At 32.2% G+C, this 10,160-nt stretch overlaps 1 protein-coding gene and 1 pseudogene across 1 annotated transcript; one reads left to right on the plus strand and one right to left on the minus strand.

Moving 5' to 3' along the window:
• Nucleotides 1-569: 569 nt before the first annotated feature.
• LOC18050148 (transcription factor bHLH79) lies at nucleotides 570-3,850 on the plus strand. The gene is made up of 6 exons (XM_006439638.2): nucleotides 570-1,247; nucleotides 2,044-2,238; nucleotides 2,493-2,558; nucleotides 2,756-2,824; nucleotides 2,921-2,998; nucleotides 3,488-3,850. The coding sequence occupies exons 1-6, from the start codon at nucleotides 954-956 to the stop codon at nucleotides 3,614-3,616; spliced, it is 831 nt and encodes a 276-aa protein (XP_006439701.1). The 5' UTR covers nucleotides 570-953; the 3' UTR covers nucleotides 3,617-3,850.
• Nucleotides 3,851-6,939: 3,089 nt separating this feature from the next.
• On the minus strand, nucleotides 6,940-7,592 carry LOC112100238 (annotated as a pseudogene).
• Nucleotides 7,593-10,160: the final 2,568 nt, after the last annotated feature.

The raw sequence follows: 10,160 nt of genomic DNA on the forward strand, positions 1-10,160 counted from the left end.
GATGTTGTGCCTCCCCTCTTTGTACAGAGTACTTGCGGCGCGTGATCCCATGATTTCCATCTGCAATTTGGTATACTCTCTTGGGTGTATGAGAACTAAGTACTAGCTAAATTGCGAGTTGATGAGTCATCGAAATGGCCCTTCGTAAATGTGGCAAGTTCTTGAAGCGCGTACGGTGACTTATGTACTTACGAGAGTGATTCTAATATTACACCCCTTCGATCCTCCGAGAAAACCTCACTCAATTACCCTGCTCTGCTATAGTGCTACTCCCCACGTCTTCTTAAAAATCTATTAGCAAGTGAAGGTAAAAAGTCTTACAAAGTGCCTTGTGCGCACTGCGCACCGCAATTTTCATTTTCTCTCTGTTATATATAATTTGTAAAATTTTTCTTTCAACTTTTTTTTTTCTAATTCTGGATGGATATGTTTGAGCCCCCATTTCACACGTTTTTATTTTATTTTTTAATACAGTATTCCAATATGGAGATCTTGATAAAATTATAAAAAATAATTTAAGATGGGATTCAAAAATATTAATTGAAGAATAAGAACTAATGATAAGAAAAATTAAACTAAAATGGAAAAAAAACTAGAAAGCCCGGGGGCATAGTACGCACCCCCCGGGGTGCCTCCTGGCCAAGAAAATCACACTCGGACACAGACCAACCTCATCAGCAGTCTTACACAGTCACAGCTTTTTCTTTTCATCTCCATCTGCATCAACTTCAACCTTTAAAAATCACAAATTAAAAAGCCTTCACTCTCTATCTCTATCATCTGTCTCTATCTCCTAATCAACTTCTTAACTAACCCCATCATCTCAGTCAGTCACTCACTCACTCGCTCACAAACTCTCCAAAATCCAAACTTTCTCTCATCTACCAGGGGCCTCGAGTGCCTGGATCCGAATCCCAATCCGCCTTTTTAATGTACCCACCCGGGTCACTAAAATGGATCCTCCGCTTGTAAACGAGTCTTCCTTCTCTGCTGCCAACCCTTCATCCTACAGTTTGGCAGAGATTTGGCCTTTTCCAATCAACAATGGCGGTGCCGGTGATGCCGGTCTTCGAATGGGGAATATGGGTCATGGGTTCGGGGAAAGTTCGGCTCTCAGAGATGGGTCGATGGGGGAATCAACAGTGACTGAGCAGAGTGGTGGTGGGTGTGGCAGAAAGAGAAGGGATTTGAGCTCTGAAGATGAATCTTCTAAGATTGTTTCTACTACTAGTAGTGCCAATGACTTGGTACGTATAATTTTATTTTCCATTAACTTTTTAGTAAATTTATGGGGTGTTTGAATTTGTCTGGTGGTTAATTGAAAAAATAAAAGTAAGACAAAACATTAAAAAAAAAAAAAAAGGAGCGAGATTTTTGAGGGATGTGTTTTGTTTTGATTAGATTAAAGTTGAGAGAGCTGGGACAAGTATTTTGGATTGTTATGTTTAAGCTCCATTGCGGTTTTCTTGGAACATTTGAAGATTGATATTGACTTGAATCATACCTAATTAGAGAGCCTGCTTTTTAAGCAAATGATTGAGAGAAAGGAATTCTTTTTGTGATAATTGTTTGGTGTGGATTCAGTTTTGGGTCTGTACAAATCTGAATTAGTTTTTTTTTTTTTGGGTTTTTTTGACGCTCAATTGACGGGAGGATTTCCTTTCTTTCAAAGTTACCAGATATTTAGATTTTTAAGATTTGAGATTCTGGTTATTGTTCCTTTCTTCCTATTTGATTTATTAGTAAATGATTGAAATTAAAATAAAAGAAAGAAAAATTTGATTTAATATTGTTTAGCCTTTTTTTGTGTGTGTGTGGGTGGTGGGGGTAGAATAAGATGAATCAGAAATGGAAAGAAACAGTTATTAGGTTGACTCTCAGAATGTGGGTTTTTATGTTGGTGGAGCTCAGGTACATTGGCCATGATAATGATGGTTGATCTGTGTTCTGACTTTAGTATGGAGTGATTCAAGTTGGGTCTTTGTTCATATTATCATTTGATTCCATTTTGATTTTCAAGCTTTTATTTTCTGTTTATTGCAGAATGATTCAAATGGTAAATGGATGAAAACATCGGGATCAAAAAATGAAAATGGTTCAAAAGCTGAAGTGGAAGCAAGTTCTGCAGCTGGTAACAAGCCAGCTGAAAGTAGTAAACCCTCTGAGCCACCTAAAGACTATATTCATGTCAGAGCAAGAAGAGGCCAAGCTACTGATAGCCATAGTTTAGCAGAGAGAGTAATTCACTTCAGTCCTCTCGACCTGTCAATTACAAAAGATGAGGCTTCATGTGGTTAATAAACAGTTTTAATAGACAGCTATGGCCTATGAAATGTCGTCATTGTTGAATGTTCTCTTCTTTGTTTATTTTATTTTTTTGAACACTACTTTTCTTTTTTCAGCTATTCTATTTTGAAACACAGATGGTACAGCTACATAGTTTATTCAATTATGAAACATACTGCATAACATATGCGTAATCGTTTTGGCAGGCTAGACGAGAAAAAATTAGCGAGAGGATGAAGATTCTGCAGGATCTGGTCCCTGGATGCAATAAGGTATCTGATGTTATTGAACAACTTTTGTATCATATAATGCCAGTTCATGGTGTTATTTTAAATTACTGACCTCAAGACGGAAAATATAATGACTCCGGTTTATTTGCATTGTTGTAGATTTATTTTAAGTCCCCAATGAAAACATCTTTCAACTTAGTAATTTCTCTGAATGATTTGTTTATTTCAACAACAAGCAGGTTATTGGAAAAGCTCTTGTTCTCGATGAAATAATTAATTACATTCAGTCACTACAACGGCAGGTTGAGGTATGAATATCTATCTTATGTCTATTGCCACCGTAAGGCATTTTTGTCTCCTTTACACCATTTAACTTCTGCTTTATACATGACTTACTTCTGCAGTTCCTGTCAATGAAGTTAGAAGCTGTTAATTCAAGGATGAACTTGACTCCTACCATTGAAGGGTTTCATCCAAAAGATGTAAGTCTATCAATTTAATACCCAGAATCGTTCGATCTCGCATGAGTGTCATTGAACTCAAAACTACAACGTTTTGTAGTTGGGAAACCCATAGGATATGATATCATGGGCAAATGGCCCCACAATGTGAAGAACAGAAAGAATCAAGGAACAGCATACAACATAATGCTTGTTTTTCTTCCTGAATGCAAAAGTGGTGTGAAAGTTTGAGAAAATAATTCTGATTCTGCCAATTCATTTTTCAACTATTCTACGGCTATAATGTCCCTGTGTGAATTACTATTTGCAACGGAATTTTTCTTCTTACTGGCTATATAATAAGATTCAAGATATGTACATATAGCCTGTGCCATGAAATGATACTTTGAGTCTTGTGGGTATCCTCTTCATTTGACAGTTAACAATATATCATAATAGCCAATTATGTAGCAAATACAATGTTTTCTTGGAAATTCAGAGACAATTAATCCTTTGTTTTTGGTATTTTAGCTTGGTGAACAGGCATTTGATGCCACGGGAATGATATTCGGGTCACAAACAGCAAGAGAATATGCTCAAGGATCGCAACAGGATTGGCTGCATATGCAGGTTGGTGGAAGTTTTGAAAGGGCTACGTAGCTTTAAATGAACCTCATTGCATAATCGGTGGATTAAGCAGCAAGTTTAGTTCTGTTTGTTATCCTTACTCATTGGGGAAAGGTGCTGTTGGTTTCTTCCTACAAGCAAGGCCCTTCTTAAGTTTGTATTATTATATCATTTGTAGAAAATACATCTCATCTTCATGTGTATTATTTGACTGGATACTCTGTGCTCTATTTCTAAGTTTTTAAACAAATTTGTCTAGTGAATTCAGTTCTCAACTCTGTCAGAGAAGGATTTTGTTTCTTAAAGAAATATGTGCCATCTTTAGACAAATTTATCAATGAATCATCACCAGTATAATCAAACAATAACTAGAATGTAAACATAGAATCACCTTGATGGGTCCGCCTATGTTGCAACAGTTGCAACATACAACAACTTTTGTCATTTTGTGTTTGATTACACCACACTACCTTATATTTTCTGCAAAATTCAATAGCCACTAAACGTAACAAACTTTTACATATAAGTCCATTTTTGGAATAAAATGACATTTGAAAAGAATTTTAATTTATTATTATTATTATTATTATTAATATCATTATTAGGATTTTGCTATGTTACATTGAATGTACCATACACAACTAATAAGAACCACACAATTATGTGGGTCCCACAATTTGTGTGGTTCTTGTGAGTTGTGTATGGTACATTTAATGTAACATAGGGGCTCCCTCATTATTATTATATAAGATTATTTCTATTAAATTTTATTATTTTTATTTATTTTAATTATTATTATTTATGATTATTACTGTCATTATTATTATTAAAATTTATTTCTTTTATTATTTTAATTGTTATTATACTGTAATTAATTCATTAATATTAATATTTATCTTGTTATTATTAAAATTATTTTTATTAAAATATATTAACTTTATTATTTTTATTATTATTAATTATTGTTGTTATTACTATTATTATTAAAACTTATTAATAATTTTTATTATTATCATTATTAATATTATTATTTCAGTTAATTTTGTTGTTATTATTGTTATTGTTAAATTTTTTAATTTTTTGTTTTAATTAACATTATTGTCATAATTATTATTTTTAGTTTTATTATTATTATTGTTTAATTATAATATATACAAATAATATTAGGGACACAATTAACAAATGGCATTTTAATAACTTATAATAGTCTATTCCAATTATAAAATAAAGTAAACACATAAATGAGAATGTTGTTCATTCCGATTCCCATTCCTATAGCTCAAGTAAATAACTTATTTTCATTCAAATTCCTTATTACAATTCTAGCTCATTTCAATTCTTATTTAATAAACGCACCATTAGAATGTATTTAGAACATAATATTGTATATTGTTATAATATTATTCACATTAATTTATTACTTACCTATGTTTGGAAGTTTTAAAAGTTAGATTGTAGCCAATTATATAATTCACTACAGTGTGCTAACTTTTGTCTTAATTGAAACATTAAATATATTTAAATTATATTTTTTATTTTTACTATGATAATTATAATATTAAAAATATATAATATTATATTTATATATTAATAATTAATATAAAAATAATAATTAATATATAATTATTAATAAATTTAAATAATGAGAGTAGATCTAGAAATGATAGTAATAATTAATAAATTACAAAATATTTATGAATTTGTGGAATAAATAAACGAGTATTAAACCATGCATTGTAATTACCTAATATTAATAATAAAAGTCTTCTTAAATTTCATACTTATTCTTTATTCATATCATTTAACAACTAATCTAATAAATAAAATAATAATAATTATATTTTTTCCTGGCATTTCACAACATAAGAGGGATTGCAATGAAAAAAACCAAAATAAATATACCCTACCGTTGGATTTGCTTTTACCATTCTTGCCCTTGGATCCAATGGTTAAATTACAAAATGACAAAAGTAGTGGTATGTTGCAACTGTTGCAACATAGGCGGCTCCCACCTTGATATCATAATTTGATGTTCACTGAATCAATTACAATCGATGACAGAGTGATACTACACTTTTGACACAAATTCACAGAATCTGGCCCTTTGACACCTCACTCCGAATTTAACAATGAACATCACCTAGAATAAGTGGCAAATACACAGAACGATCATGTATCTTAATAAAATTGTAATTCATTTCCAAGACTATGACGCAATTAAAGTATAATTGAAATCCTCTCCTAATACAAGCAATTTGAAGTTTTTTTTTAAAAAAAAATTATTCTCATTATTGAAAAAATCGCTTGACCTTCAAGCTTAGCTGAGAATTAGGAGAATCCAACAATAGTATTTAAAACGAATTTTAATATATTTCTTCACAAATAGGCCAAAAAATGGGCTAAAAGAGCACAAGAGCTCCAAAATCATGCAAGAATTGAAGAGTTTGCATATAGAAATAATCAACTTGAGGCCTAGACTCTGATATCATAGAAACTTAAGTTGATAGATATTTAAAACATGTATGTTAACTCATCTTTTTAAGAGGATATCAAGAAACTTGTCAATTACAGCCATCTGTTATTCTGTTTATTTATTTATTTTTTTTATCTTTTAGCAAAAAATTATCAAAACAGTGTTCTACTTCACTAATCTGTAAGTTGTTTATGACGACCTTCGTTGATCATCCCTCAGAAACAAGAATTAACAACGCCTTGAAATTTAGATTCTCCTTATAAATTCAATCTCTCACTCGTATCCTTCACCCCGACCGCGATCGACTGTTGTTCAACAGAAAATGCACAGAAAACCCATTAAGCTTAGGAAAGGTACCACGTGGGTAAGATTGATAGAAAGTAGAAATTGTTCGCTTTTGGCATTACGCATAGTCGCAGGCGCCCTTCATCCCAATATCAGGATTACTGTTGCAGGGTGAAATTAACGCATGTTGAGAGGCTGAAATTTCAGGAAAGCGATTAGTTGAAGCCTATGATGAGGAAACACCAATAAATGGGGCCAGTGGAAGCAACATAATGCTGTCGAAAAAGAACAAGAAGAAGGAACAAGGAAAAAAAAAAATCATACTTTTTGCTCGGCCATTCGCCGGAATGTGTACGAGATACCATAAGGGCCCAAATATTTCAATGGTACCTTTGTCTAAAGCTTCGAATGAGATTTCATATCCGAAATCGCAGGAAAGATAAACAAGGAAAATTAAAAAAATTATCACACTTTCTTTATTCAATAATTATAGTTGTCTCGGCTTTATTCGTTATTCAATAATTTATTGCATAAAATAATTGTTATCCATTAGTTGTGAGGCAACAAAGGATATTGATCAAGTATTGAGGATGTTAAGCTAGCAAGATCCATTATTAATTTGATGCTCCGCTTTGATGGCATTGATCACATCATCACTTACCCGAAAAGATTCTATCAACACTTCATTGGAAATTAGGGACCTTGTATAAAAATAGGCGCCAGAATTTTGAGTATCGAAAATAGCCATGAATAAAGCCTTTCTTTTCCACCATTTAGTTGGAAGTGGACCAGTGGTCTAGGAATTAGAAACAACCTTCCCGAGAGTCAAAACCTTTGAGAAAAAGGTATTATTATTTGCTACTAACCCTAACAGCACCTTTACTCTGGTAATAATACCAGCCTCAGTTCCACAAGGATGTGTATGAGGCTGGTTTATTCTACCAACATCCAGGTCAATTCGGAAGAGTGAAACTCCTTGAGTATTGACCGCTGGAAAGCCAGAAACATCACCAAATGTAACTGCACGCTTAAAGATACCAAATGTGGTCGGATCCTTGGAAAAATCCGTGAAGAAATCATCAGAAGTTACTTCTAGATCAAGTTTGCAGGAGAAACCATTAATGGAGATGGGGGCATTCAAATCTGCAACAGATGTCTTGTATCACTTGCATGGGAAGGGAAAGGGAGAATCAATTACACTATTAGGCCGTGTAGCAGCCCAAAGAGTGACACTGGTGAAGAAGAAATCATGGCTGGCTGTCGTTAAGATCTAATTAAATTGCACAATGGCTGTAGGTCTTTTTGTGTTGGAGGATTGAATGGAAGATGATGGATCTATTTACACACTCTTGGAGTCTCAAAGCGTGATTAACATTACTTTGAATTTAATTGGCAAAATAATAGTAAATTATAAGATCAGAATCTTTATCTCATTTGAAGGTGTACTATCTCATTTGAATAAGCATTATTTCATTTGAATAGTATTTTGAAACTCTTTTTATTGATGTGTCTCTTCAAATAAGTAGTAAAATCTCATTTAAGCAGCCTTTTGGTAATGCCCTTAGATCTCTGATAACACGCGCTTTACAAAGTCAAAAATTCAATATTGAAGAGAGATAAGCACTATCTCATTTGAAAAGTCTTTTAAAGTATTTAATTTAGTATTATATTATTTTTTTATCTCATAATTCATGAAGAGAGAACTGTTATAATCGCTATTACTTTTATAGATAAAAAAGTTTGATAAAAATTAGATATACTTATTTTTATTTAAAGAGTCTTATGGAAGATGATTTCTTTTTTACTCTTCTACTGCCATATAGATAAGCAAATACGTATTTAAAAAGTTAAATTAGAAGAGTCTATTAGTGATCCTCTAAGCTATTTTTTAATTTGATATGGTGATAAAAAAAAAAATTAAATGGTGGACGTGGTAGAAGTATGTACTTGGTCAAGCGTGGGGATGGCAAAAAAGTTTGGGTTGGCTCGGTCCATTCTAACAGGCTTTGGCCCAAGCCTCCATACGAAGGGCCTGGACAGGGGCTTACTAGGTCCAAGCTCTCTATTTTAAAAAAATTATAAATGATAATAATAAATTAAAATTAAAAAAATTAATAATGAAAAAATAAAAAAGTAAATCCCTAATTTATATATCAATAATAAATATAAATAAAAATAAAAATATTATAATATTAAAATCTCTTTTAAATGTTAATTTATTAAGATGGTGCTTGAATTAGAGAATCTACTATTAAAAAAATTAAATATCTAAACTTTTATTTACTTCATTTTTCTTTCTTTATTATTTATTATGAAATTTCTTTAATTTGTTGTTGATTATATCAACTTATGATTATTAACTCATTTTAAGTTTACAACAATTAAAAAAATAAGTGAAAGCTCAAGCCCAACCTAAAGCCTAGCGCAGGTCCACAATGGGCCCTTATACTTTCCCTCTAATAGGCTTGGGTCTAGGCTTGAAAAAGCCGTGTCAAGCCCCCATTTTGCCATCCTTAGTCAAGCGAGAGTGCGAAGTTATTTCTTATTGTTTTGGCTACCTGACTCTGGAATATAAACTATAGCTTTGATATGCAGCTGCTAGAAAAGGTTTGAAATTTGTTGGATACACTTTACATAAGTACTAGGTCAAGATAATGAACTGTTTCTTCTTGTTTAATTAATTCTTAGAGTTGACCTTTGAGACTAATGATAGATGCGTATTAAGCATTCAATTAATGGAGATCCAAAAATATACTTTTTGATTCTCGAATACGGAAGTAGATCGCAACGATATTATATTATTGTCAATTTTATTAGAGACAGAGGATATAATAACAAGGAAAATCCTCATGCTACTGTATGCTTACGATCGAATGATAATAAGAGAATAGAAAATTCTCTCATATCACATTGTAAGAGCCCACTAATATGTTCGACGTATTTTTTATAAGCTCACGAGAGAGTGATAAAAGTCAATCAAAAGATTTATAACGCTTAGAGTCCAATTAGACTTACATCAATCATTTGGAACTCCATCTAGAAGTAGCTTCTACATTGTTCTTTATGTTGGGCACCCCATTATGGACACCAATTCCTACGTAAACAGACAATTCAACATATTAAAGGGAGTTGAAGTAGTCTATTATTCTCCTATATGAGGTGATTTCAAAGTCATTGAAAAATGAATTTGTAAACATTTACCTAGTAGGTGCTAGGTAGTTTGTCGATGACGATTAATTATCCAATCTATCAACTCTGGGAGAACATTTATGACTTGTTAAATAAGATTTCTCAGTTAGTCCTATTGTTAAAGTCAAGTGATAAATCAATAAACTGCAGAATCTACTCAATTTTTAAACTGATTTTTGGTACAAAATATTTTACCGGAGTCATCTATTCTATTTCTCTAGAGTTGACATTCGTAAATAAAAACACGATAAGACTTTTTTTAATTTATTTTTATTAAGACATGCAAACTAATGAGACTCGAACCCAAGTCTTGAGTCTTAGCAATACCGTTTCGTACTCTAAAACTAGACCTTGGCCTCAATAACATGAAAGATTAAACGAACTTGACTTCAAACGGCCTAATCTTTGCACTGAAACACAGTTTACAACCAGGTCTGGAATCTTCAATGAGGTTTCAATACCTGTAATTTCAAGGTCGTGGAAATTTGAATCTGATTGCAGCTGGTAGCTTATTGAGATTTGATCATTGGGCTTATCCAATTCATGACGATCGATTAATTATCCAATTCCTTAATTGGATCTTCAGGAACTAATGAGCAACGTAACTCATCGTATTTGTCTTTGGGATGG

This window comes from Citrus clementina, unplaced genomic scaffold (assembly GCF_000493195.1).
Source record: "Citrus clementina cultivar Clemenules unplaced genomic scaffold, Citrus_clementina_v1.0 scaffold_3, whole genome shotgun sequence".
Lineage (NCBI taxonomy): Eukaryota > Viridiplantae > Streptophyta > Magnoliopsida > Sapindales > Rutaceae > Citrus > Citrus x clementina.

Excerpts from the sequence above, each read along its gene's own strand:
- LOC18050148 (XM_006439638.2), top strand. The coding sequence starts at position 954 with ATGGATCCTCCGCTTGTAAACGAGTCTTCCTTCTCTGCTGCCAACCCT. Across the intron at positions 2,825-2,920 it reads CACTACAACGGCAGGTTGAG|TTCCTGTCAATGAAGTTAGA; the intron begins GTATGAATATCT and ends TTACTTCTGCAG. Across the intron at positions 2,999-3,487 it reads AAGGGTTTCATCCAAAAGAT|CTTGGTGAACAGGCATTTGA; the intron begins GTAAGTCTATCA and ends TTGGTATTTTAG.